This window comes from Coturnix japonica, unplaced genomic scaffold, assembly GCF_054131305.1.
Source record: "Coturnix japonica strain WE unplaced genomic scaffold, WE-NBRP24 Scf049, whole genome shotgun sequence".
NCBI lineage: Eukaryota > Metazoa > Chordata > Aves > Galliformes > Phasianidae > Coturnix > Coturnix japonica.
In genome coordinates this window covers 501,281-528,512 of record NW_028188952.1, presented here as the reverse complement: position 1 = coordinate 528,512, position 27,232 = coordinate 501,281, and the positions used below count along the sequence as shown (strand labels likewise).

At 49.1% G+C, this 27,232-nt stretch overlaps 1 protein-coding gene across 1 annotated transcript; it reads left to right on the top strand.

Moving 5' to 3' along the window:
- The first annotated feature begins 1,195 nt into the window (after nt 1–1,195).
- Nucleotides 1,196–25,165, top strand: IGF2BP1 (insulin like growth factor 2 mRNA binding protein 1). Its single transcript, XM_015885580.3, has 15 exons — nt 1,196–1,846; nt 2,841–2,901; nt 17,831–17,879; nt 18,391–18,442; nt 18,717–18,780; nt 19,459–19,740; nt 19,830–19,964; nt 20,191–20,313; nt 20,656–20,791; nt 20,918–21,040; nt 21,239–21,355; nt 21,494–21,568; nt 21,842–21,973; nt 22,070–22,183; nt 22,768–25,165. The coding sequence occupies exons 1-15, from the start codon at nt 1,672–1,674 to the stop codon at nt 22,858–22,860; spliced, it is 1,731 nt and encodes a 576-aa protein (XP_015741066.1). The 5' UTR covers nt 1,196–1,671; the 3' UTR covers nt 22,861–25,165.
- Nucleotides 25,166–27,232: the final 2,067 nt, after the last annotated feature.

Sequence of the window (27,232 nt, the reverse complement as noted above, 5' to 3'; positions counted from 1 at the left end):
TATATATTTTTAATTTTTTTTTTTTTCTAATTTATTTTATTTATTTTTTTGATCGGGGGGGACGGGGGAAAGCGGAACCTCCGGCCCGGCGGGCAAGGCAGGCAGGAGCGCGTTACATTTAATTGCAGGCACGGAGGGGCCGGCCCGTGCCTCTACATGCACGGGAGGGAGTCACGGCCGCCCCCGCCCCTCCGCACCCGGCAGCCGCCCGCACCGAGCCCCCGGAGCACCGGGGTCCCCCCGCCCGCCCCGTCGGGGGAGGCAGCAGGAAGGCGGCCGGGTGGGTGGTGCCGGTTGGGGTGGTGGTAATGGGGGGGGGGGTCGCTGCTATTTTCAATCCATCTCGAACCTAAAAATAAAAAGCCTCCAGAAAAGGCGAAGAGGGAAAGAGGAGGGAGGGTTTCTAGGGACGGGGGGGATGGGGGGCTGCTTCTCTCTGCCGACGGGACGCGTCGTCTCCCCCCCCCTATACTGTGTCTCGGGGGGAGCGATCCCGCTGCACCGTGGGGCCCTTTTGTGCCAGGAGGAGCCTTCCCCCTTCCCCGAAGGCTTCCGCAGGGCTGCACATGAAGGGCTTAAAACAATACCGGGGACAATAGCCCTCCCCGGGGGCTCCTCCGCTCACCCCGCCGGGTCGGGCCGTTCCCCTGCAGCCCCGCTCCCCTGGCGCCAGGGGACCTCCCGGCCCCTTTGATGCTGAAGTTGGATTTTTTTTTTCTTCTTCTTCTTTTTTTCTTTCTTTTTTTATTTTCTTTTTTTTCCTTTTTTTTTTTTTTTTTACACCCAGAAAAATCCCATTCAGGCACCGGGGGGAAGGGGGGGTGGGGGATGGGAGAGATGTGGGGGGAGGGGCGCGATGGGGGCTGGAGGCTGCACAGATGGGAAAGTGCCTCCGACGGGACGGGACGGGCGGGGCCCGAAGGGTGGAGTGGGGGGGTGATGAGAAGGGGGGGATGGTGGTGGTGGTAGTGAAGAGAACACGGAGTGGGTGCGCTCCCCGATCCGAAGAGGGGTGTGTGTGTGTGTATGTGTGGAGGTAAATAACGTAGTATTTAAATTAAAATAAATAATTAAGTGGAAGCTGCCCCCTCCCCCCCCCCTCCCCTTCCCTCCCACCCCCATCGTCCGGCCCCTCCCCCCCGGGGGCTGGGCCCTCCTGCATCACCACGTGGCTTCCTCCCGCAAACATTTTCACTCATTTTCCAGGTCGGTTTTATTTAGAGGCGGTGCCCGGCTGCCCAAAGGCGTCCGGTGACACTCCGGTGCCGCTCCGCCGCTTTGGGGGCCCCCGCAGCCGGCGCCGCCACCGCCTCCCTCCCAGCAGCCGTCGCCTATTGCAGCCACCCCCCCTCTTCTTTAGGACCCCCCACCTCTAACAGCAGCAGCAGCCGCCGCACCCCTCTACGAGGAAAACTCCACCAAACGACCAAAAAAAAAAAAAAAAAAGAAAAAACCAAAAAAAAACCCCACCCCGAAACAAAAAAAAAAGCAAAGGAGGGGGGAGGGAGTGTGCAAAGAAAAGGACCACCGAGCTTCAACCCCGGCTGTGGGGTGGCAGACGGCGGCTGCTGTCCGACGGTGCGGGCGTACGGTGGGAGCCCCCCCGGCAGCCGCGCTCCGAGCCCCGGCGCGCCGCCACCGCCCGCCCGCCGCCCCCCGCCGGCAGCCACCATGAACAAGCTGTATATTGGGAACCTAAATGAGAGCGTGACTCCGGCCGACTTGGAAAAAGTCTTCAACGACCATAAGATTTCTTTCAGCGGGCAGTTTTTGGTTAAGTCCGGTTATGCCTTTGTGGACTGCCCCGACGAGCAATGGGCCATGAAAGCCATCGAAACTTTTTCGGGTAAGCGGTGTCCTTCGGTTCTTTCGAGCGGAGAGTTGCGGGATCCGGTCGGGATTCGGGTGGGGAATAGGGGGGGGTTCGGGCCGTTACGCTCCGTCGGGGTTTGTATCAGCGAGCGGGGCAGACCCCGCTTCTCCCCCATTAACAGCGAGCACTTGGAGGGGGAGAGAAGGAGAGGGGTCCCCACTGTTCCCAAATGGCTTCGTGGGGGTTACACGGTGCCCGTCCCGGTGGTGTTCGATGCGGGGGTCCCGTCGCGACAGTGGGGTGGGACTTTGGCCATTTTGATTTCAAACTGGGTTTCCTGGGGCATGTGATGCGCGGAGGAGCGCGAAGGTCGCCATGCTGCTCGCAAGACGGAGGGGGGGGAGTGGGAAGGGAAGGAAGGGGGGGGTGGAAAGAAAAGCTCCCCGGGAAACAGTGAATTTTTGAAAACGTTGGAATATTTTCCCCTCGCCTAAAGCTGCTCCCTCCGGGCTCTCCCCATTGCTGCTCCCCTCTTCTTTTCCCTTCCCTCCCCCCCTCCCAATTAATATATAAACCGGCGGTGTGGAAATCCGCCCCCATTTTCCAAGAGAAATCCATTCGTAGCGTGGAGTTAAACAATTTTTGAGCCCCCTTTTTAATGGGGAAGAGGAATGATCTGGCCGGAGTTGTTGTGCACGGCTCAAACGCGTGGAATTCGAGGGGGGAAAAAAATTGATCTCAATATATTCTGCCTCGTTTTCTTTCGCTCGGAGCAGAGCTGAATGAAGGACGGGATTAAATATTCCTAAGGAACATTGTTCAGACGGCGAACTCATTGCTCCGCATTAGAAGTCAGCCTTATATTTAATATAGCACACTAATGATCACACGCACACACGAAAAAGCCTTTTTTAATGCAGCTTGTAGTGATTGGAATGAAATGGGAAGTTTCACATGATAGAATGTTACCCAAAGCTTTCTGACCACCCCACCCAGATCATACAAAACAGCCACATTTTGTTTTTAGGGAAAGTGGAGCTGCATGGAAAACAGCTAGAGATTGAACACTCAGTACCTAAAAAGCAAAGGTAATACGGTGTTTTAATTACTTTTTCTTTATGTTTTATTTTTTGGAGGGGGGGAGGAGGGGGAAATAATAACGTAAGAGGAAGGAGGCAAAAAAATTATATCCAAATATGTGCATGTGGAAGGAGATATGGTGGTGGTTTGGCTTTGGGTATGGCCCAGCGAGGTGAGGAACGGCTCTGAGGATCAGCGTTCCCTTTCTTATCTTTAGTGTATTTTTAAAGGAAACTTTTCTTTGGGATTAAGTTTTGCTTCAGTTTGTTTGTTAGGAAAAAAAAAAGACCAACAACCCCAAAAAACAACCCTGGGTCCCGACGATTCGCCTTCCATTCACCCAAGTGATGAATGGCGTTTGGGGTTGGGATTTTCAAACTTGTGGCACTGGAAGAATTTCCCAGTGTTGCTCCATGAGAAGGACCCCAAAACCTTTTGTTATTTCCAAGTTTTTAAATACCCTCTTTGCTTATTTTGTCATTTACGGGTGAAATTTGCCTGGGATGGAGGGCGAGGGTTTAAAAACGAACATCAATAATTAAATAAAAATGGGGCTGGTTGCATGTTGGTGTGAGGTTTTCAGCCCGGCTGTGTGGGGTGCTGGTTTAGCTCCTTGTTGCCCCTCAACTTGTTGTTTTTTGGGGCTGGAACCCCATTTCTTCATGCTTTCCCCAGGCGTCGCGGCCCAGCTCGGCCTACCCAGCCCTCCCCATCTTCTTGGCCCTTTGTTGCTGAGGGCGCGCGGGACGCTGGGCCTGGAGGGCCCTGAGGGTTCAGGCAGTGAACTGCTGGGCCCAGGGGGGATTCACTGTTGTGTGTGGGGGTCTTTGGGTTGATCTTGATCCCTTCCCTAGAGCTGGGTGAGCTCTCCTCAAGGCCTGGTGCCCGCGCTGGGCCATGCAGCCGCTCCGCCACGTGATGGGGCGGCCGCCCCGGCGCTCAACATGGTGTAGAAGGAAACTCTTCCTTCCCCAAACTCTTGGTTTTTTTCTGCTGGCTAAGGACCCCTTTGGGGAGCCTGTGTAGACCTGGCCCCACTGGGAGGCTGTGGGGTTTGGCAGCGATCCTTTCCTTGCAGGGGGCCATGCCCCGCGGTGGAGCCGACCCTAAAGGCAGAACTCCATTTAATAATGTCCCCTGTAGGGTTTTCCAGGCCCTCCTCGTGAAATGGGGATCGATATCAGTCATTACAACACTCAGAATCTCCCTTTGGCTCCAGTATCAATGAATCTAAGTGTGTTATTGGAAAGGCAATTACCCTACGAAGGGTAACGTAATAACGCTCAAAAATAAATCAGAAAAAATAAAAAGGGGAGGGGGATGCATCACGATTTCTTAATTATTTGTAGTACTTTCGGTGATCAATGGGTTGGGGGAGCAGAGAAGATCTCAGAGTATTTCCTTGCTCCCCTCTTTTCCCTCCTCTGACTTTTGCTAAGAGCACTCCGGGAGAAATTCAATGGAAATGTAAATATTTCTTTGGCGTCTGTAATTCAAAGAAATGCTGGGTGAAACTTTACAATGGGTGGAAGCAAAGGGAAGGTTCGTTAGCGTGGTTTAATGAGAACCAGGAGAAGTGCAGTTCATTACGTCTGGTTGCTAAATCCTGAGGCTGGGGGCGAGAGGGGGCTTTGGTTTGAGCCCCATAGCCCCATCCGCTGCCTTTAAAGCTGCAGGAGCCATTTTTGCTGTTGACTTTCTTCATGTGCTTTGCTGGAAATCGTTTCATCAGCCGTGATGGGGTGGCTGGATGCTTGGTGGGGCGGTTGCTACAGTTTCTTTGCCTCGGTTTTGGGATGTGAGTTTGTGTTTCTGGATCAGCAAAGGCAACTGTGGCACAGCTGTAAACTCTGCAGGTTGTTGGTGGACTTTTCTGCCTGCTTTGCTTTCCTCTCCTCTCCCTGGATAAAGGCTGAAATGATGGCACCGTGTCGGTTTTGAAGTTGCCTTTTTTTTCTTCTTACTGCTTGTTTTTAAGACTGGATTTTCCAGTTTAAAGGCACACAGAGCAGGATATGGTTAATTAAGTGTGAGCAGAGAGGACAAAATCAGATGGGTTTTGGTGCGATCTAAAACAACCCACCTCCCCCAAACCCCCCCCCAACCTCGTGTTTAGGTTTACTTATTTTAGTGTAGGAACGTGGGAAAGAAAGCGATGGTCAATGATGCGCTTTGCAGATAACTAATAAAATAAAACTCAGTTTTTTGGTTGTGTTTCTTCTCTCGATGAAATTGCAAATGCTGAAGTTTAGAACTGAGCCGGGTTGAAATGTATACGATGAAACAACATGTTGTAAATAAATCTCCCTTGCTGGTGTATTTTCTTCATTAAGACCCCTCTTGTCTTTAAATCCTGCAGCAGAAATGGGTTAAAAAAACATAGGATTTGTTAATGTGGTGTGAGGAAGTGATTGGTGCGTGCACCAAAATGCACAAGAAGGATAAACTGATTTAGAGCTGTTTAATTACAGATTTTTTTTTGTCCCTTAAATAACACTCAAAGCTGCAACTTATCTTAGTAATCATTGGGAGCTATATTGGGGAAAAAAAACAACAACAAAGCTTTAAAATATCACTGTTAAAAAGAGGATTGTTGCTGTTAAATATGTTGTTTCGTTACCATCTCTGAGTTTAAATAAGTTTAATCATTATTTGTCACTGTTTTGGAGTTGTTGTTTTTTTCTCTGTGATTTTGCTGATGGAAAAACGTGGGGAAAGCTTAAAAAGGTGTTTTCCACGGTGTGAAAAATGGTTATTTCTTCTTTAGGAGGTTAAAAAGAATGAAAATACGTGGTTTTTAAGACAAAAAAGTTCGGTTTTTCTAAGTTGAGATTAAAAGAAAAGTCAGTCTGGGGGTAGAGGTGGGAGCTTCAAACCTGAAAAGAGCTCAGTAGAGAGCATTAGAAAGAATGAATGAAGGAAGGAAGGAGGAGGGGCGAGGGGGGAAAAAAAAAGTGAATCCATCAAGCAGACATTCCAAATATGAGGAATGTGGAAGTGAGTCGACCAGAGAGAATGAAACCGAGTAATTGGGGGGAAGAGGGAGTTGGGTTGATAAGAGGCAGTAGGCTTAAAGCTGGGCGGGTTTTGCTCGGGGTGTTCTGAATTAGGGGTTGTTTCTGTGTTCAGAAGGGTCAGTGAGTGGAGGTGGGAGTTATGAAATGGTGTTAAGGTGCATGGAGTTGGATGGAGAAACCCTAAAGCTGTGTTTTCCTTTAGTCCTCGTTTGAAATCTGTTTTGCTTGTTGGAGATACGCAGCGTGCAATTAATTGTGATGGAAAAATGTGAGAGTTTTGATAGCTTGCATGCTCTCTTTGTTTGTAAATAGCAAGATGTGCTCAGATGTGCCTTTCTCCCCTGTTTTACTTTAATAGTGTGGAAATTAAACGGGATTGGGGGGGTGTAAAAAAGTTTGGTCGTTCTTCATGACAAACAAAGGCGTTCTCTGGAACATCGAGACAAAACACATTCTTAATCCATTTCTAAGATAATTCCCTTTAAAACAGGTCTGTTTTACAAGTCACAGCCTTATTAAAAAATAATTAGGAACACCCTTCTGCACAGCAATGTTTGGAAATGGCGAGGCAGGAGGAGTGCTCCTTTCCAAGGGTGTTTAACGTGGTTCAGTTTGTTCCTATTTCTCTTGGTTTCCCCAAAAGGATGGTGGTAATATTGAGTTATTTAATTCGAGTGCCCATTTTTGAGCTGGGAGCTCCGCTGTACTGAATTTGGATTGCTGAGATTGCTTGGAAATTAATGCCTTTTAACGATTTCCAGGTAGAAAAACTAGAAATAATTTGTAATTCAATTAGGGATTAATAATTTGTCAGCAAGTTTCGTCAATTAGGTTCAGAGCTGGGGTAATTGAACCAATTTTAACATACTGGGGGAAGAGGAATGTATTTAACAGTTAGCAGCCTGAAGTTAAAGAAATCCTCCTTATTTCCCCCTCTCCAAGCAGGAGCAAGGACAAGGGATTGCAATTTAGCCATAAGTTCTGTAGCCTCAAGTTTAGAACCCATTGAAGATGGAGTTTATCCTGCCCAGATGCCCTTTAAGTGGTTGAGTTTTTTGGAATTCAAAAGAAAAGAATACATTTGGTGGCAGTGAAACAGAGCTGCCACATCAGTGGTGATTCTAAGGGCTGAGTTCCCTTCTCCAGTTTAACCTGTGTTTCTGTCTTTGCCTTTTAGGTTAAAAAACAAGCAAACAAAGCTCAGAGATACGGATAAGGGAAGTGGGGTTAAAGTACTTGCTTTGAAAATTGAGACCTTTCAGAATTAAACAGAAATAAATAAATAAAGGGGAGGATTTTTGCCCCCTCCTCTCTCAGCCCCCAGAAATGTTAACATTTTCCAGAGTTAGCAGTGGGTTTGGGGGAGAGGTTTAGGAGGATGGGGTTGGCCTGGGGCTCTAGTTTGGGAGAAGGGGGGAGCAGGAGAAACCGCCTGCAGCCCCTTCCCCTCCACAGCACGTGCCTTGTTTCCAAATGTGCTGAATTTAGAAGTTGGGGATGTCTGCTTGCTGCTTCAAGGCAGCTAGGAAGGATTTCTTTTTCTCCTCCTTTCCTAACGATGCTGCTGGTTTTATCAACCAGCTGATTTGGATGAGCTCTGTGGAGATTGTGCTGTACCTGTATGGCATGGGGAGAAATGGGAGCCTGAAGTGTAGCAAAGCACTGGGGGATACCAGATCTTAACCCAGAAGTGAGGAAGGGACAAGAGATGAGCAGGAGAAAAGAGCTGTAGACCTGAGTTTGTAGTTTTCTTTTGAGGAAATGCATTTTGGAGTAGTTGAGAAGCCTTTTTTAGGGTGTGGGGGGGGTTTTGATTCAGTAGAGAAAGAAAAACGATCGAATGTTGTAGGTGAAAACTGTCATTTTCAGCATACCTGGAAGCGCTGAGAGCTTAAAGTGAAGGTGTGAGCTTCTAAGTCACCCTCCTGAACTGTATGAATCTTCCTGTTTGTGGGGGAGGGTTTCCCATCCAGACCTGGACTGAAAGAAGGGATATTTGGGGGGTGGGGAGGGGAGAGGAACAGCAGAAATGCAGTTGTGCAAGATTCATCCCTCCTCCTCCCTGCCAGGACCTGTGGGGCTGAGCCTTTTCTATCTTTAAATCTTTATTCTGCCCAGTTTGATGTGTTTGGAGAAGCTGGAGGAATCATGTGCAACTATATCGTCTGGGCATTCCCAGTGTATGTGTAGTGTTGTGAATTGCTCCAGACTAAAGCAGGAGGGTTTGTACCACTCAGACATTGGTTCAGCACTCAGGAAGAGCAATGTGTTCTTCCCTTGTGAAGTCTCAGGTGTTGTTTAAAGCTGGTGGTCTTAATGCTTAGGGTGCATCATCTTTCTGATTTTAATCACCTACTGAATGGGAGAGGAAACTGCTTTGCCATCTGTTTGCGTTCAGCATCCCTTGCACTCTCCTGAAGATGCTGGAGGGATCTTAGCGATTTTAAATAGAAAGATTAAAGTGAAAAAATCGTGCTTTAATTGAAGCCCGCTCGTTTCTTCTCCCCTGGGCAGAGCCAGCAACAAATGGGGCATTGTAGAAAGGGTCTCACAGGGGCACCAGCTCCCTCCTGAGCCCTCTTGTAGCTTGATGCCTCTGTGCTGCCTCCTGCCAAGCCTTCCCCATAGGTGACACTGCACAGCTCTGTCCCATCCCCTGGTGTTTGACTTCATTCAGAGAGCATCGGGTTTGGTGCTGGCACGCAGAGAGGAGACTTTGTGGGCTCTGCAGGTGGGTTCTTCCTCTCATGAGCTGCAAGAAGAGGCAGAAGGGGGGTTTTTCTGGAGCTTCTTGCTGGAGGAGATGTGCCAAGAGTTGGCGGGGCTCAAGGGGACGGGTGTTGCTGGGGACAGCAGCCAGGAGGGCGCTGCCAGGGCAGCGGTACAGGAGTGAGAGCATCCCAAGCTGCTGCAGCCCTCGGTGCCAAAGAGCAGAGGAGAGCAGCCTTTCTGCCAGAAAAAAAAGAGAAAATAAACAAGCGGAGAAATCTGTCCATCCGCTCGTCTCAGAGGAGCCCTCGCAATCCATCAGGAAATGGGTCATTTATTTTATTGTAACTGACACTTGGGAGCTCTGACATGGTCAGAGCTGAAATTTCACACTTTTCTGCCTGCCTTAATTGCCCGGTCTGTGTAGAGGGAAAGCAATAGAAGGGAACAAAACTGAATCCATGAGCAGCCCCGGAAGAATCAGGTTTGCAGTTTGATCCGCCAGGTTGAGCTCCCCGTGCTGCAATGCAACCATAATAAAAGCAGCAGCAAAGCAGTGCAGCAGGAGCGTGTGCAGTTGGCAGGGCTCCATGCACGGAGCAGATCCTGCACCATCCAGTGGCTGGAGATTACAGTGAAATTGATTTGCACTATAAGGAGCAAGTTTGACTCGGATGAAGGTCCCGCGTGGCAGCTTGCTGTTGTAAGTTGGAAGTGTAGCTCCCTGGGGAGCAAACTCCTTGTTGGAGTATAGGACAGGCAGGGGAATGGAAATCCACAGCCAAATGAAAGGGGCAGGGTGGGGGGGATGCACTCAGGGCTGGATTTGTATTTGCATGTAGAGTCAGTTGTTCCAAGCTGTGTTTAAGCATCTCAGGACAAGCTGAGTTTTCAGAAGTGATTGGCACCTGATGCAGTGAGCACTCCTGAAAAACCTACCAGTTGTGGTTTCTATTACTGAATTGTGATGACCAGAAGGCTCAAGCAGTGTTATCTCTCTGGTGCTGGTACTCCAGAGGGTGCAGCTGCATTAGAGCCTCCAAGGTGTGTGATGAATGCCACGGGTGCAGGCTTTTGGATCTAGAAAAGTTGCTTGTCCCACTGCTTTTGTGCTTTTAGCTGCACTGAGAGCCATTGCACATAGTGCTTGGGCTGTAAGGCTTGTCAGATGAGGCATTTGGGAAGCATAGATCCTCCTGGTGAGCATGCATTGAGAAGAGATCAGCATTCAGGGATTAAATGCGATCTAGTGGGCACCGAGTTGTGCAGAGCTGGGGATGGAGTGGTACAGGAGTTCTCTGTTCTCACTTCTGTCTCAGTTTTCTCTGCCATGTGTCACCTGCAAAGCCTTTACTTACACTTGTGAGATTCAGGGCTGTGGGATCAGACCTTCTTGGTAGGTTGTGTGCAGAGAAGCACCTGTATGTAACTGATATCTATATTAAGATACCCCCCAAAATACCTGTAAACTGTTGGGAAATGCTGTATCTTTAACAGGGAACCTCATGGGATGGGATGAGCTCTGGTGTTCTGCCTTATATCCAGGGCTGTCAATATTATCCAGTTTATTTCTTGTTTAATACTGGTTGTGTCTAAGCAGACTTGGGCACCAGAGTGAGTAGTGTCTGTATATACACACGTATATAAACATTTGTGAGTGTGTGTTTTCTTGTCTCTGGTTCAAGCCTCAGGCATAAAAGTATTTACAAACAAATCGATCAAATGATTAAAGAATAAAAGAAAGTTGTAAAGTCTTCTGTAGGGAAGAAGCTGTGGCTGCTGCATGTGCTCCTATGGAGCTGTTTGCTGGGGAGTAATTGTAGAAGAAGCCAAAGCCCTCAAATAAGTTTTGTGCTTTTAGATTCAGCTTCTCAAGTCACCAAAGGATGCGCTTTGAAATGGGGAAGTCGCCCTTTCAAAGTTGTTGCTTCTGTTTCAGTGGCTTTCAGGTGGGCTTTCAGTGGCTTTGCTGAGGTGCCTCTGTAATGGGATGGGTGGCAGTGAAGTAGAAGAGCCCCAACCCTTGCAGTTTCCTAGTTGCTCTGTCTTATCCGAGCTTCAGCCTTTTCTCCTCTTAATCCCAACCCTCTTGTTATAAATGCATGTAAAACAAAATGCAAAATGAAATGGATAAGTGTGAGATAGATTTCCCCATCTGGAACATGTACATTTCTTCAGCTGCTCATCCAGCTTTGGTGTGAGAATGAGGAGACCAGGGAGGTCTGAGCACCCCTTGTGTCACCTTGTACCAAACATTGGGGACTGAAGGAATTTGTGCTGGAAATGGATGAGAAAAAGCCCCACTTTTTAATCTCATTTTTTGGTTCTCCTTGCCTTCCCTTAGGAAGATGCACAGAAGCAAGTGTAGCACTTTTAACCTGGTTTGGGCTCAACCACAGACTTGGTCATGACACCAAACCCACCCTGTGGGATATGATGAGAAATGTGATAGGATGAAATGAGGGATGTGATGAGGGATGCAATGGACAATGCTGTGTATGGTGGGCAATGCAATGGGTGATGCCATGCTGGATGTGATGAGGGATGTAATGGGAGATGCCATGTGGGGTGCTTGCAGCTGTCTCACCCTCTGCAGGTTGTTGGAGGGCTGAAGGTTGTTGGCTGCCTTTGGACCCAGTTTATCTGACAGATCTGTACCTACCAGGGATGAGGGTTGATGTCACACCTGAAATTGGTGGAGACCTGAATCTTTGCAGCTCCCCTAAGCTTTAGCAGAATCCTTCCCATCTCCCCTGCTCAAACTTCTGAGCTTGTGTTGTTTGTAGGGTCTCTGAGCCAATGCCCCTCTAGAAATTCAGAAGAAAAAGATGGCCCTGACCACAGCTATGTGCAATATGGTGTCACCTGTCAATCACCTGGTAGAGATACTTGAATATTAACAAATTAAAGTGGCTTAAGACCCATCATAGAGCATGTGTTGGTGGGTTTTGGGGTCCCCACTGGTATCAGCTACTTTGCAGTGCCTGAACTCGCTTTGAAGCAGCCCCAGTCCCACAGCAGCATCAGAGCCAGTGGAAACCAGTTAGAAAGGCGTTCTGGGAACTGGAAGAGGGTAGAAGTGCCCTCTGGTGGCAAAGAGGAGTGGGTGCCACCAGCTGAAACCAGCTCCAGCATCCTAAAAGGGGATGGTGACAAAGGGATGGGGGGTTGGGATGAGCATGCTGTGGGTTTCATGCTATCCGAGCTTTTATTTAATGCATTGTTGGGTTTAAAGGGAGGACAGCAGGAAACCTGGAGGGCTGGTATCTATTGTGCTGGTGGTTCCTGGAGGTGTGTGTGGGTGGGAAGGAATCTATGAATGCACCTTTAGGGTCTTTTCTGCTCAAAATCAGTCATGGTGGGTGAAGGGCAGCACGCTGAATGTGGTCACAGTAAATCAGAAATCAACAATAAATCAGAAATCAACAAAGAATGACACAAACCTAAATGCAGTGGAGATGGAAGTGCTGGCTTTGATGCTTGGAGGATGAGCAGATGCTGCTGCATGTTCCCTCATCCCATTGCTTTAATAGTGGTTATACTGTGCTATGGTTTCAGATGTGCTTTGAGATATGCAGATGAAAGGTGAGATGAGAAACAAGTCATTGTTCTTCTTTTCCACTCTCTATGTGGAAAACTGCCTTGAAGCATTTTGTATGTCCCCATATTTGTTGTCCAGTCCATGCTTGGCTGCAGCCAGCACCAGCTCAAGGGTCAGATTGGATGAAGGTCAATTTAAGATTTGCAGTTTTAGGGTTGAAAGACTCTTAACTTGTGTTACTGGCACCTCTGTAGAAGTGGGTGTGAGCTGTAGTGGTTGGAGTTTGCCAGGAAGGAACTGGTGCATCCCAGTTGGATTTGGAGCTGGATTGTGGGATCCCACCAAGTGTAATTGGGTTTGGATGTGGGACATGTCTTGAGTACCAGAAAGTCTCTTTCAATAAATGGCAACCTGCCAGCAAATTAAAATGGAAAGATAATGGGCGCATTGTATAAAACCCATCAGTCTTTCCTCTCTATTACTTACTATTCAATTTGTCCTGTCTGCAGATACTTGATGTATTGATTTGGCAAGGACTAACAGCAGAGGTCTGGGGGATCATTAGGCTTCCTCTGGGTTTGCTGAAGATCAAGGTTTTGTGAGGCTTGTTTGAGCTTTCTTATGTCTTCAGAGGTGTGAGGTGTTGGCCTTCAGCTGGGTTGACGTGAGCTCTGTGGCAGCACCATCTACCTGGGGCCAGAGGGGGGATGGAATGAGGTGGCACATCAGGTTCATAAAGGAGGGAATATGGGACAGCATTTCTTATAGCTCAGGGCACTGACCAATCCTTCCCTTTGGGCATCAACCACTCCTTCCCTCTACGCCTGAGCTATAGCACTTCAAAAACGAGTTCTCCAGGCCTTTCAAGGGATGTTCATGGACCAACTTCTCATTCTTGGCATCTCCGTGAAAAATCTCATCAGTCATGAAGTGTGATTCCAAAAAAGAGCTAATGGGGAGAGACCAATTAGACAGATTTATTAGTCCAAGATCAAATTCTGGTTGCTGGAATGATTGATGGGAAGGATTAATCATGTTGTGCATGCTTGCCAGAGATAACTGGCAGCCAGGGCAAGTGGGACCGTGTGAGGCTGTTGCATGGAGGATGCATTCCTTTAAAACCCCAGGGCTGATTTACTTCTGTGCTTCTCCAGCTACAAGAAGCTGAGTGTCTTTGTTAACTTCCTAAGGGTATGATCTCAAGAGGGGTCTTTTGGATCATTTCTGGATCAAATCTGCAAGGGATGAGCTTGAAAGAACACAAGACGGTTCTAGAATGAGGGGTATTATAAGAGCCATGTGTATCACAATGGAGGATATTGCATTAAGTTGCTTTGCTGCTCCAATTGCATTAAATTGAGGTATCTCAAACCTTAGTGATGCTGCTTCTAAGGAAGAAGTAACTCTGGGCTTGCTTGAGCATCACCTGGTGAATTTGGGACTTGGTTTTGTTGTTGGGTTTGATTTCTTTTTGTGCCATATGTGTCAGTGAGTTTAATGCCACGTGGGGAAGCTGAGAGCTGTGTCAGCTTGGAAGGGACAGTGAAAATCAAAGGTAAAGTGGCTGAAGTCTGAGACAGATCCTACCTGGGACAGCCCTGCTTGTGCTGGGCTGTGCTCAAAGGTGTGATGGGGAGCAGGTGCTTCCCTCTCTGTGCTCTTATCTCACTGTCAATAAGGTGAGTACAGGGATGATATTTCCACCTCACAGAGATGCTGGAAAATGGAAAGTATATCAATATATAAGGGAAAAAACTCATGATTTCAGCTGCAACTTTCCTCCGAGTCCCCCAGCAATGTTTGTGTCTTAGCAACCACATTTTCCTATTTAGAAGTGTTTAAAACATTTAGAACCACTACCAACAACACATTAAGCACGGGATTAAGTGCTTTCCTGAATCAAAGCTTAACTAGATAAATGAAATGCTGTTAATTGAATCAGGGATGTGCTGTTTTTTTTTTCACCCCCTACATTTGCATAACATTTGCATTTGATTGAATATCTATCGTGGATGTTATTCAGTTCTAGTGGGTCTCCCCGTGTCTCTCCAGCTTTAGCCATTCTCTTGTTGTCCCTGGGAGCTCCAGAAATGATTTTGGGAGGAGAGGGATGTGGTTGGTGCCTGGCTGTGCTTTGCTGGAAGTGCTTGGTGCCCTGGTGATCTCAATCACCTTTGCTTTGAGGAAGCTGTGGTAGGGGGTGGAGAAAGGTCTGGGAGGGATTGGATATAAGGGAGCATCCTACAGAAGCCTTGTGTTGTGTATGTGCGGCTCTGGTGCATCTGTGCAGCTTGACCCACAATTGCTGGTGCTGTAACACAGGATGGGCTATGGCTGCATGTGGTGCTTTGGTCTGGAGCTTTCTCCAGCAGGAATTCACTAAACAGGCTTTGTGTTTTGGGACTAAAGAGAAATCAAATTGTCTGGATAAAATGTGGATCATTGATCCCTTCTAATTCAAATCTGTTTGTAATCTTTGGGGTCCCCTCCATCCCAAACCATTCTATGACTCCATGAAAAGCAACATGACTGCATCCTCACTACTGTGCTGGTGGGATGCCACCTCCAAGCACTTTCCTTAAGGAAGCACATCTGTAGGGTGAGGTGGAATGGGGACACACCTGAGTTTCATCCCAGCTGCTACTACTTTGCCATAGGTATGATGATGTTCTTCCCCTGGCAATGCAGCAAGGAGCATCTCTACCTTTTAGAGCATGACCTTGAAAGCATCACTTGGGGCTTTTACAAAAGGAAAGAGAAACCTTGAGCAAGAAGAGGCTGCCCTGATGGTGCTCTGCCATTGCTCGTGGCAGCCAGCCCCCATCCTGCTGGCTCTCAGCCTGGCTTGGAGCAGGTCAGTGCCCCCTGCATGGGTCCCTGTCGTTGCTGCTGTGCCAGTCCTGGGGGGAATGCCAGCAGTTTCTTAATGAAGGGCTCTGGCAACTCTCCTCGATGTGAATGGAGATCCCAACAGCTGAATCTATTGTTGGGGTATTTCCCAATGAGATTTAAAAATTGAAAACAAACAAACAAACAAAACCAGACCTAATTTGGGGTTGTTGATGAGGGTTCTGCTTGTCTGTGTGACAAGTGGGCTGGGCAGCTCTGAGCTTGCAGCTGCTGCTGTGACACTGACAGCGATGCTGGGAGGGCTTTGGCTGCGCTGGGATGGAATGAGAGTGGTCTTCTCTTGGGGTCAGGGCTGTTGGGGAGCAGCAGAGGGCATTTTGTCAATGGATGGGGTTGGTTCTTCAAATAAGCAGCTTTGCTTTGGTTTGTGTGCTCTGGAAAAGAGGGTTGTATGCTTTTCTCATGAGCTATGTGCTCTGATGGGCACAGAAAGAGAGGGCACGAAGTCTCCTTTGGGTTGGCACTGGATAGATGAGGATACCTCCTCCATCTCCTGGATACTCCAGATTGCTCTATAGCACTTTGCTCCATCCCTTTGCATCAGTTCGAGTGTTTTATCTTTCCAGCATGCCCTGTCCAGAGCTGAGCAGGGTTTGCTGAGAGCATCAGACTGCTCAGTTCTTGATTTCCAAGGTGTCAGCTCTTAAGAAGAACCAGGATGTCTGCATGGGGCTGCTGGGCAGCTCTGCAGGTCTGTGAGCACTGTAAGGCTGCTAATATCCTGTGGTCACGAAGAGCAGTGTAGACATGAAACAGGAGGGAGGTGACACAGGGATGCATTCCTAGAACCTGCAGTTCTCTGCTCACAACCATTCCAGCTGCTCCCCCCTTTTCCCCCTGTGTGCAGACCCCCATCCATTCATTCCCAGCTCACATCTGAGGTCGTGTGCTGGGTTTGCGAGTGATGAGAGGAGCTCCAGCTCTGGCACATGGTGAATAAAAAGCTGGGAATCAGTGATGAGCGGAGTTATTTATTTGGAGTAAAGCCTTGTGTGGGGCAGAGGTCGGAGGCAGCAGAACTGGGCCGCTCCAAAGAGCGGCACTTCACGACAAGGGTTTAAATCCAGTCGGACCTGCTTACAAGCAAAGCAAATAGATGGGTTTATTTATTCATGACTTCCTCTGTAATTCTAACCACACGGCTCTGAAGGAGCCAAAGCTGAGCAGGGGCTGCACTTCGGGAGGATGATTTCCATGCGCTGCAGGGAGCTGAGCTGGACCTCAGGGTTGAGTGATGCTGGTTCCAGTTGGGATCCTGCCCCAAAGGGTGGCACGCAGCCCTTTTGCAGGACACTGATGGAGATGGGCAGTGAGTGCTCAGGGTGCTGGCTCCTCGGAGGGGCTTTTTCTTTTTCCTATTTAAGGGGGGGAGAAAATGAGATGCCACCAGCAGAATGACGGTGCGGGGACATAAATGGCTCTTTTCTCTCCGTGGTGCATTTCATTCTGGTCACGTATGTGAAGAACACATGCTCTGCCTGTGCGGATGCTTGGAGCTATCTGGAGAAGTTTCTGGGGCAGGGGGTGGGTGGTTGGAGACGTGGTTTCTTCCATCAGTTCAGATCTTTGTGACCCTCCCTGGACTGTGGCATTCTTTGCATTCTGAATTTCTTAATCTCTCTCTCCCATTCATTTTGGGATGTGGATTAGCATGTAAACAAGGGATCTGGTTTCATAGTGTGCTCCCCTCCCCCCTTTCTCCCTTCATCCCTCCTGAAGCGATGCAATTTTAAGGGTTCAGGACTTTTTTTCCCCATCTACCCAGTTTGCCTCCATAGCAGCAACAAAATTTGGTGTTTTGGAGACTCCCCAATGGCTGAGCTGGTGGGAGTGCCATAAATCTTTTTGCTTCCTTTTGTCTTTCCAATGGCAGAGCAACCCCAAACCTTTTTGGCCATTCCACCCCTCCGTTCTGAACCTGAACTAGTTTAGGAAACATCGCTTCTGGTTCTGTTGGAAACCTGCAGGCAGACACCATCTCCCACTGTGCTTAGATGCTCATTTCAGGTTGGGCCTTAAATCAGATGCTGAGATTTAGAGGGCTGGAATTATGGGCAGCAATCACGGAGGGTGTTTTGCAGTGACATTAGCTGGAGGGCAGAGGTTTAACCAAAGGGAATTGTGCTGATGTTTGTCCACACAAAGCTGCTATCCTCTAAGGGTGTCCCTGGGTGTTTTTGCTGCAGGGCGAGTTGCTCTTGGATGGCAGCAATGTGGCTGTGTGTGGTTGCTGGAGCTGCCCCAGGGACCCACAGCAATCCATGGCAGCACCTCCTGGGTCAATTTGGCATCAAGAAATCCACTCCAGAAATTCTATTTTAGGAAAAATTAGGTTTGAAAAAGCTAAAAATGTGAGTTAAGTAGTGACTGGAAGACCATATGGGATGTTGGAGCCAAGTTTCCAGGTGCCATGGGCATCCTCATGGTCTCCCTTTTGTGCTCCAGATTTGCTTTCAGGTTAAATGACTGCATGGAGCCTTTCTTTTGCTTCCTAATCCTTGTAATCAATCTGGCAGAACTCAGCATTGGTAGCTGTGCCCATGCAGGAAGGTTGTTGGATTTGGGCATCTTGCTCACAGTGAAGCTTGAAGTATAAATGTAGCGCATAGCAGGGTGTAATTAACGTAGAGCCATCAGAAACCCTGGGAGCATGTGGGAATGTAAAGCTTGATTAGGTACATCAATGAGGAGCAGTTCAGTGTGAGATGGACCCATTGCTGACACCAAATCTGCCTTTTAATTGCTTTTCATTTCTTTCAGGAGCCGGAAAATTCAAATCAGAAATATCCCACCCCAGCTGCGATGGGAGGTAAGGGGGTGAGGGAGCAGGGCACGAGCTTGGGATACAGGGACTTACACTGGGAACTGTGGGGCACATTAAAGGACTGACTCCCCTGTGGGTTTCTGCACTTGGGTTTACAGTTGGTTCATCCTTTTCTTTGTTTTTAACTGGGTCTAATGGTGCTGTACCCTTGCATCCACGCAGCTATTCCTCTTCTACGCAGGATTCAATTCAGCTGGTAGAAGCAATGCAAGATCTGCCAACAAAATCCCCATTAATAACAGCATTATATGATTTATCTATTGTAGGAACAATGCTGATCCTTCCTTCCAGCTGTTGGGACTTCTCCCTTTTCTTGCTGCCCTCCCAGCTCTGGCTCTGGGGCCTGTTGACCCAACATCCTGGGGCACGCAGCAGCTTTGCTCATCTAATTGCTTGTGAAATCTGAATGACCAGAAAGCTGCCTTTATTGACTGACTGTGTTTCCTGGGTCTGTCCCGATTGTTGCAGTATAATGGGCTTTTTCTCTGTTTCCTAGGTTCTGGATGGCTTGCTAGCACAATATGGCACTGTAGAAAACTGTGAGCAAGGTAAGACTGAAAGAAGGAGCCAATATGGTGTTGTTTAAATGTTTTCTACCCTAGCAATTTGGAGCTGGAGGAAGAAGAGGACAGACACATTGTTCTATGGCAGAGATATCCATGGCTAAAGACTGAGTCCTCTTGTTGCTTGGCTAAAACAAGGACATCCCTGTGATAAAGCAGCATGGGCTGTACAGACATAGGCACTGTCCAATGGCCAAAGATCATGCATGATGGCCCAGGCTGCTCACGCTGGCTCTAATTTCTGCCTCTTTTATTGCAGTGAACACAGACAGTGAGACCGCTGTGGTCAATGTCACCTATACAAACAGGGAGCAGACCAGGCAGTAAGTACCCCATAGCCACCCCATGGGTCACCTGTGGGTCCACTGCCCCTTCTCTGGGAGCATAAAATGTGGGTGTTTTTGCTCTCAAGGTATGCAGCCTTTCTGTCCACCTTTTTCTGCTTTACAGAGCATCTTTGGACCCTTTGCATCCTGCAGGGATGGGGTTATTTGTCTCTGTTCCATTGTGGGGCACTGCAGCCCAAAACGGAGTCACTGAGCCTTATCTGGAGACCTGCAGTTTGACTTCTCTCAGTAGAAGTCAGGAGAGCTGTGCAAAGCTGTGGCCAGAGCTGTTGCTTTTCTCTTGCTGCCAGCCCCATCTATCGACAGCTTTCAGCTCTTGCAGCTGAAATACCAACCAATATATCGCAAGGCAGAGGAGAGCTGGGGATCATTCCCTGTTTGCAGCCACTGTTCCCATCCCCTTCCTAGGGCTGGTTGCTTGGAGATTCCCCCCTTAAAGCAGTTTGCTCCATCTGGACTGGGTGGGAAGTCCTGCCAGGTCCCCGTGGCATTGATGAAGTCTCTGTGCCCCATTCCCAGTGCTTTCCCAATGGATGCTATGTCAAGGCTTGACCCATTTTGGGTAGATTTTGTCCCATTTTGGATGGGCTGATGCTGATATGAAGTATAAAGGTAGGAATCCCCTCACCCCAACCCTTTCTCTCCTTGCTCCAGAGCCATCATGAAGCTGAATGGGCACCAGCTGGAGAACCACGTGCTGAAAGTCTCCTACATCCCCGACGAGCAGTCTGTGCAGGGCCCAGAAAATGGGCGGCGGGGTGGCTTTGGAGCCCGGGGTGCCCCCCGGCAGGGCTCCCCTGTCACTGCAGGAGCTCCAGTCAAGCAGCAGCCCGTGGACATCCCACTCCGTCTGCTGGTGCCCACACAATACGTGGGTGCCATCATTGGCAAGGAAGGGGCCACCATCAGGAACATTACCAAGCAGACACAGTCCAAGTGAGTCTGTTCCCCTGCAGTGTGCAGGGCTGTGAAGTTGCAGAGCCTCTGCCCTGTGCCCCACTCTAATATCAATGCTGTGCTCGCAGGATTGATGTGCACCGTAAGGAGAACGCAGGAGCTGCAGAAAAAGCCATCAGCATCCATTCCACCCCTGAGGGCTGCTCCGCTGCCTGCAAAATGATCTTGGAGATCATGCAGAAGGAGGCAAAGGACACGAAGACGTAAGGTTTTTCCCCTGCCCTTCTGTGCATGCAGGTTGTATCCACAGCTCCTTGCTGGGCTGTTGCCATCCCAGCACTCAGAGCTCCAGTTAACATGTGGGAGCCTTGCCTTGGGAGAAGGATCTGAGAAAGGGGACATGGTCTTCCCCTGTCACTCTGCACCCAATCTCTCTTTTTCTGGCTGCTGTATCCTTTAATTTTGTTGTTTTCCCTTTCTTCTCTCCAGAGCTGATGAAGTGCCTCTGAAAATCTTGGCCCATAACAACTTTGTGGGGCGCCTGATTGGCAAAGAAGGGCGAAACTTGAAGAAAGTGGAGCAGGATACGGAGACAAAAATCACCATTTCATCGTAAGGCTCTTTGCTGTCTATGGGAAAAGCAGGGACGGATCTTTCCCAACCTGGGGCTGATGGAACTGGGGAGGCAGATATGGGGGATGTGAGGAAATCAAAGAGATTCCTGTCAACCAGCTGGGAAGCCAGGCTGTGGCATGAGTGCTTTGATCCCCAAAGCTGTCTTGATATACCTTAGCATTATGTTTATTGAATTCTCCTCCTCTTCCCTTTGGAGCTGTGCTGTGGTGCAGGTAGAACTGGGGTTCTATTCTTTAAGCATGTTTTTGGGGAGGGCAGCAAACCATGATGCTGCTCCCTGCTCTGGCCAGCACTGGTGTAACTCTGGCTTCCCATCAGCTTGCAGGACCTGACCCTGTACAACCCTGAAAGAACGATCACGGTGAAGGGCTCCATCGAGAACTGCTGCAAAGCAGAGCAGGAGATCATGAAGAAAGTGAGAGAAGCCTACGAGAACGATGTCGCAGCCATGAGCGTGAGTGCGGCTCAGCTTCGGGACGGCAGCTCTGCCAGGCAGGGTTCCTGCCCTACCTCCCCTCCAGTGTGCTCTAAGAGGATGCCCTGGTACAAGCAATGAGCGTTTCTCTCCTCTCTCCCTCAGCTGCAATCTCATCTCATCCCTGGCCTCAACCTGGCTGCTGTTGGCCTCTTCCCTGCCTCCTCCAACGCAGTACCTCCTCCTCCCAGCAGCGTCTCTGGGGCTGCTCCATACAGCTCTTTCATGGTAGGTGCACAGCTGAGGATCCTTGTGGTGCTTTCAGCATGGTCACATCCATGTGTGTGTAGGATCTGTGCTCTTTACCTGTTGCAAATGCAGTTGAGGGGGTGCTTGGCCAGTACCTATGGTATGGGAGATGCTGCTGGGGGGATTTGGGGCACTGATCCTCGTGGTGAGCTCTGAGCAGTGGTTCTGTGCCCTCAGCCTCCAGAGCAGGAGACCGTACACGTCTTCATCCCTGCCCAAGCAGTTGGTGCCATCATTGGCAAGAAGGGCCAGCACATCAAGCAGCTCTCCCGGTTCGCAAGTGCCTCTATTAAGGTAGTGTCACCTCGTTAAGGAGCAGCATCCTGCCAGCACCCCTTGATGAGCTGGGTGCTTTTATGTTGCTGAAATCACCCTACAAATCTGGGTGATATGTCTGGGTGATGCAGTGACTGTTTCTCTCCCCCCTTTCAGATCGCACCCCCAGAGACGCCGGACTCCAAAGTGCGCATGGTGGTCATCACAGGCCCTCCAGAAGCTCAGTTCAAGGTTCACCCCACTTTCTTGCCATCATTGTGGGGTGTCAGGGTCACCCAATGCTCCCTCCACCATCTCCATCCCTCCAGAGCAGGGTGGGGAGAAGCAGCACAGTCAGCCCTCCCCAGTGTGACACTGAGACCTGTCTTAACTCAGCACCAGCCCTCGTGGGGCTGAGATGGTTTAAAGCTCTAAGGAGCCAGGATTTGGGGAGGGAATCTGTTATCCCTGGGTTGGAGGTATGTGGGAACAGAGTGCCTTGATGCTGCTCCTCCCCCTCTACAGGCACAAGGCAGGATTTATGGGAAGCTGAAGGAGGAGAACTTCTTTGGGCCGAAGGAAGAAGTGAAGCTGGAGACGCACATCCGTGTCCCTGCCTCGGCTGCAGGGAGGGTTATCGGCAAAGGGGGCAAAACTGTAAGCAAAGCCTTTCTTGGAAGGGGGTGGGAGCATTGGGGATGGGGGTCTTTCCCACACTGTGTGGTGATGTTGGTCTCTGTCCCTCCCCTGCAGGTCAATGAGCTGCAGAACCTGACGGCTGCAGAGGTGGTGGTTCCACGGGATCAGACCCCCGATGAGAATGAGCAGGTGATTGTGAAGATCATCGGGCACTTCTATGCCAGCCAGGTATGGTCCCAGCAGCTCAGTTCTGATGGAGTCTCTGATGGCTCATATGGGGTTGTGTTCAGTGCTGCTTCCTCCTATGGAAGTGTTTTATGTGCTTTGCTGCTGCTGTTTGCTGTCCTCTTTGTGTGCTGATGTGGATTGGTGGGGGCAAGAGGGAGAGCTGGGGCTCAGGGTACCCTCACGGTACATGCACATGTATTCAGCGTCTTCATCACTGACCCCGAGGAAGGGATAGAATGCCACCCTCAACAAGTGTGATGATGGTGCAAAGCTGGGAGGAGTGGCTGACACAGAAGGCTGCAATGCTGTTTAGTGAGACCTGGGCAGGCTGAGAGTTGGGCAGAGAGGAACGTGTTGGGATTTAACAAGGGCATGTGCAGGGTCTATGCCTGGGGAGGAATAACTGCAGCATTAATACAGGATGGGGGCTGAGATGCTGGAAAGGAGCTCTGGTAGGAAGGACGTGGGGGTCTTGATAGCCAACAGGATGACTCTGGCTGACCAATGGTTTCCCATCCAGCCATATCCCTCACAGCACTCAGTATCATTTCCCTGCATTTCCCTTTTGCTCCTTTCATCCACAGATGGCACAGCGTAAAATCCGGGACATCCTGGCCCAGGTGAAGCAGCAGCACCAGAAGGGACAGAGCGGCCAGCTGCAAGCGAGGAGGAAATGAGAGCAGCACTGACACCAATGTGAAAAGTGGAACAAGCCAATGCCAGGCTTAAGAGTGGCTGGGAATCAGTTACCATAGACAGATGCAATTATTTTCATTAAGTGGTCGACACTAAAAGGCAGTTTGATTGGCTTTCAAGGCAAGAGGGATGGGGCTAAGAACCAGACCGCACCGTCTGACCCCTTTTTAGCTCCATGTGCTGACACTGTACTGAACTGAAGTGGGAGGTGCTGCAGGGCTGGGGGATGGAGCCCAGCACCAGGCACTGCACTCAGCCCCTGCAGGCACTGCCTGCCCTCATCTCAGGGCCTTTGGGGCTCCCCCCCCAGCTCTATCTCCCCATCCTTCCCTCAGTCCCTTCCCTGTGGCTGATGGATGTTCCCAAAGTGATGTTAAACCTTTGGGATCTGGTTTTTTTTTTTTTTTTTTTAATTCTTTTTGGGGTTTTTATTTTTCTCCCTTTATTTTTTTATTTATTTTTTTTTTTTTCCCTTTTTTTCTTTTAATTTTTAAGATATTCCAGTGGGCCATCACCAACCCTCCCCCCCTTCCCTCCACCAGTAACAAGATCCATTGTGAGGGACTGAAGGGAAGGGGGGAGGAAAACCCCATAGCACCAATTGAATTTGGATCCCCTGGGAGCTCTGCAACCCTCCATGCCAGCAGCACCCAAGGGTGGGCAGAAGGTTTCCTCTCCCCTGTGCTGTGTGTGCAGTTCAATGCCTTCTGAAGCCTTAAGAACCAAGACACGACCTCAGTTTTTTCCAGGACAACTCTTTAGTTTTTCATTTGGTTGAATGTTTCTTTATGTAACATTGATTTACTTGAAAGGAGTTGGTTTTTTGGGGGGGGAGTTTTGGGCTCATTTCCCCTTTTTTTTGTCTTTGTGGGTTTTTTTGCTTGTTTTGTTTTTGGCCTATGAACTAAAGGCAGAATGGGGATGCAGAGCTTTAACTGCAGAGGTGCTGACCTGGGAATGGGCAAGGGAAGTGCTTTGCTTTTTTTTTTCATCCCCTTCCCTCTGAGCAACAGCAATAAAACATAGGAACAAAGCACAACCCGTTTGGTAGGAAGCATGAATGAACATCCATCCTTCAGTAATCCATTTATGGGAAATGGGAGCTAAAACAGATCTGGGGTTCAGAACCAAAGGGATTTGGGGCTTTGCTGGGACTGGGGCTCAGCCTCAGCTTCCCCTCCCAGTACAGATTTGAGCCCTGAAATCCCATTGGTATCTCTTGTGTGTGGCTGAGCCCACTAAGTGAATCTTTTCTTTCCTGGGAGGGGGGAAAAGCACTCAGGGGAATGGAATATTTTCATTAGCAAAGCTGGGGGATGCAGGTTGGTGTTAACCTTCATGGGGCTGTTTGTGGTGTATCCCAACCTCCCCCCGCTGCCCCAAATCTCTCCAGATTGGGGCAAAAAAAACCCAAAAACCCTATTCTTTAAAATTTGGCATATCTGAAGATATATTTTTTTTTCTTCTTTTTAAAACAAAGCCCACAGTCACCACCACCCTCTTCTTTCTGCAGCAGGAACAGCCCCTCTCACACGACCATACCAAATAGATCCGTCAAACGAATGTAAGGTGGTTCCTGATTCCCGTCACTCTTAGGAGGATTTTATATTTTAGATATATTTTAATGGTTTGTTTTTAATATTTTGAGTATTGGGAAGGGACAGTAACTGCTGCGACCGCCCCATGCAGGGCCGGGTCTTGTCTCTATGGGGCTGTGTGTGCACCGTGCTGCCCCTATACCCGGCCCTATTGGGGGCTCAGTGCTGGTGCTGTCCCACAAACTGGGGAGCAGGGGGAGAAAGCAAAAAGCTCTGATCACATTGGGGACAGCGGGGCGAGCCCCGAAGGAGGTGATAAGGAGGGAGGTGGGGGGTGGGAGGGGAGGGGGGTGAACCTCGCACTGATTTCTGTACTATTTCTTCTTAAAGCCAGACGCCAGACTGATCCCATTGAGCTGAGATGGGACACAGCAGCGGTTACTGTCCCTGAGGGGGCACTGCAGCAGCAACAGTGGGGTGAGGCCAGGAGTTGGGGTGAGGTATAGCCGTGTGTTTGAGCAACAAGAGAGGGGAAAAAGACATAACAAAGAGGGAAAAAAAAGAGAGAAAAGGATAAAAAAAAAGCTACCTCAAGGTATGACGTTACCTCAGCAGTTGAATTTTTTTTTTGTTGTTTCTTTTTTTTTTTTTTTTTTTTTTGTGGGGGGCTTGCTGGTATTTTATATAAAAAAAAGAAAAAGCTGATAGTCTTGAATATTTTATTTTTTTAATGAAAAAGAGGAGTTAAGTTGTTCGTGATTTCTTGTGAGCCAGGAGAGCTGCGCCCGGGGTCCCCAGGTGTGATTGATGATGATGATGATGATGATGATGAGCTCTCTCTGGAGAACGACAGAAATCTCAGCCATAGTGGAAATGATGGCAGCACGGATGGTGTTGGCCTTTCCCAAAGCCAGGCAGAAATGCCAACATAACACGTGAGCTGTTGGATGTCGCAGCTCTTTGAGACCTCGGACAAATGGGAGCCCTCTGATGGTTTTTCAATTGGAAAGACTTTCATTCTTTCTTCTTTTCTTTTCTCCACGTGCGAAAACAAAGGAAGAGGAAACAAAACCAACAGCAAAACCACTGGATGACAAAAGTCCATCCATCTCCATTGGGAAACCAAACAGCTGAAGAGCTTGGGATTGGGAATCTTCCACTGTGGGCAATGAGGATGGAGTTACCTCCATGAAGCGCTCTTGGAATGGAGCTCAGCACCGTATGGGGCACACTGAGCCACCCCAACCACCCAAGGTGGTGTCCTACAGCCATATGGACCACCAGAAACCAAACCCATATGGAGCTCTATAAACCAAACCCATACGGACCGCCCTAGCGGTGCTGCCATGGAGGCAACGGCCGCCCGTCTTCTCCATTATGATGCTGGTAAACTCATTGCAGAGATTTGCCTCAGTTTTACCGAGGATAAAGCAAGTTAAAAAAAATAAGAAAAGGCAAAAAAAAAAGGAAAGAGGGTGGGGGGGGGGAAGGGCAGATAAATGGAAAGCAACTTTTCTTCTACAAACGCACACGGAGGAGAGAGAAAGATAGAACGACCCTCACGAATAACAGGCATGGACCTCACACCTCACCCTACATGCTTGAAAAGGTTCTTCTCTTTACGTGCCATCTTGCTGTTATTGTCACCGTCCCTGCAGGAAAACGACCCATTTTTGCATTGGATGAGAACGTGGAAATTGAGGTGCATGGGGACGTGGGTGATCCCTTGCAGTGGGCGGTGGGCTGCCTTTGGTCCCAGCTGGGGCTGCCATTGTGTCCTATAGGGAAATGGTTTCTCACTTGTGTTAATCTCTGGCTCTCTACTTCTTACAGCTTCGGACAGCTCAGTGTTATTCAGACATCGGTGATGATAAGAACTGTATTTTTTTTCCCCACAGCAAGCTTTTTTCTTTTTCTTTTTTGTTTTGGTTTGGTTTTGATAACTGGTGCAAAGTGTATCATTGAGGAGAAAAAAAAGACCCATTTCCCCCTCCCTCCCCCCAGTCCTGTTCCTCTGGTTGTTGCATGGATAAGATCCAGATCCAGACACGTACCTAAACCTGATGGTGACTCAGGGAAACCTGTGATGCTTTCCCCCCATTGCTGTGCTGCCATCCCAGTGCTACCCCACGCTGCTCCCATTGCCATCCCCTTGTGGGAGCTGTGCTCTATGGTGCTGTCCCAAGGGCTGGGAGGTTCTTTAGCGGCTGCTTTGTTTTTTCTAAGGGTGGCTGCTAAGAAGGGGCAGGGCTGCCTTTGGTGGTATCCCTTCAATCCCTGCTTAAATTCCTGCTGATGTCCCATGGAGTTCAGTAGGACTTGTGCCTTTCTCCTGCCTGGATCCCTGCCCCAGGGAAGGAGATGTGAGCTTTGAATCAGGGATGCCCATCAGCAGGAAGGGAGAAGGAACCCTGCTGCCTGTTAGCTGCTTACTTTGCACTGGGGAAGGGGGGGGAAGCAGCTTAGGGGAAACCACCCCATTTTGAAAGCAAGAAAATCATCCCCCCACCTACTGAATGATAAGAACCCGATAGCAGCAGGGATCGGGCAGGTGCTCACTCGTAGCACAGCTTTGCTAAGGACCAGAAGGGCAGCAGCATCCTCAGCTTTCTGCCTCCTGAACTGCCCTTTGCTTTCCCTACAGAAATCCTTTTGGGTTTATATATTTAATTTCTTCTACATTGAGAAAGCAGCGAGCCCAACCCTGCCCTACTGTGGACTGTGAGTTTGGGGTCTTCCTCCCCTGGGGGCTGAGCTTTGACCTGAGGATGTGGGGAACATCTAGGATAGGAGAAGGGGGGAATGGGAGCACGCA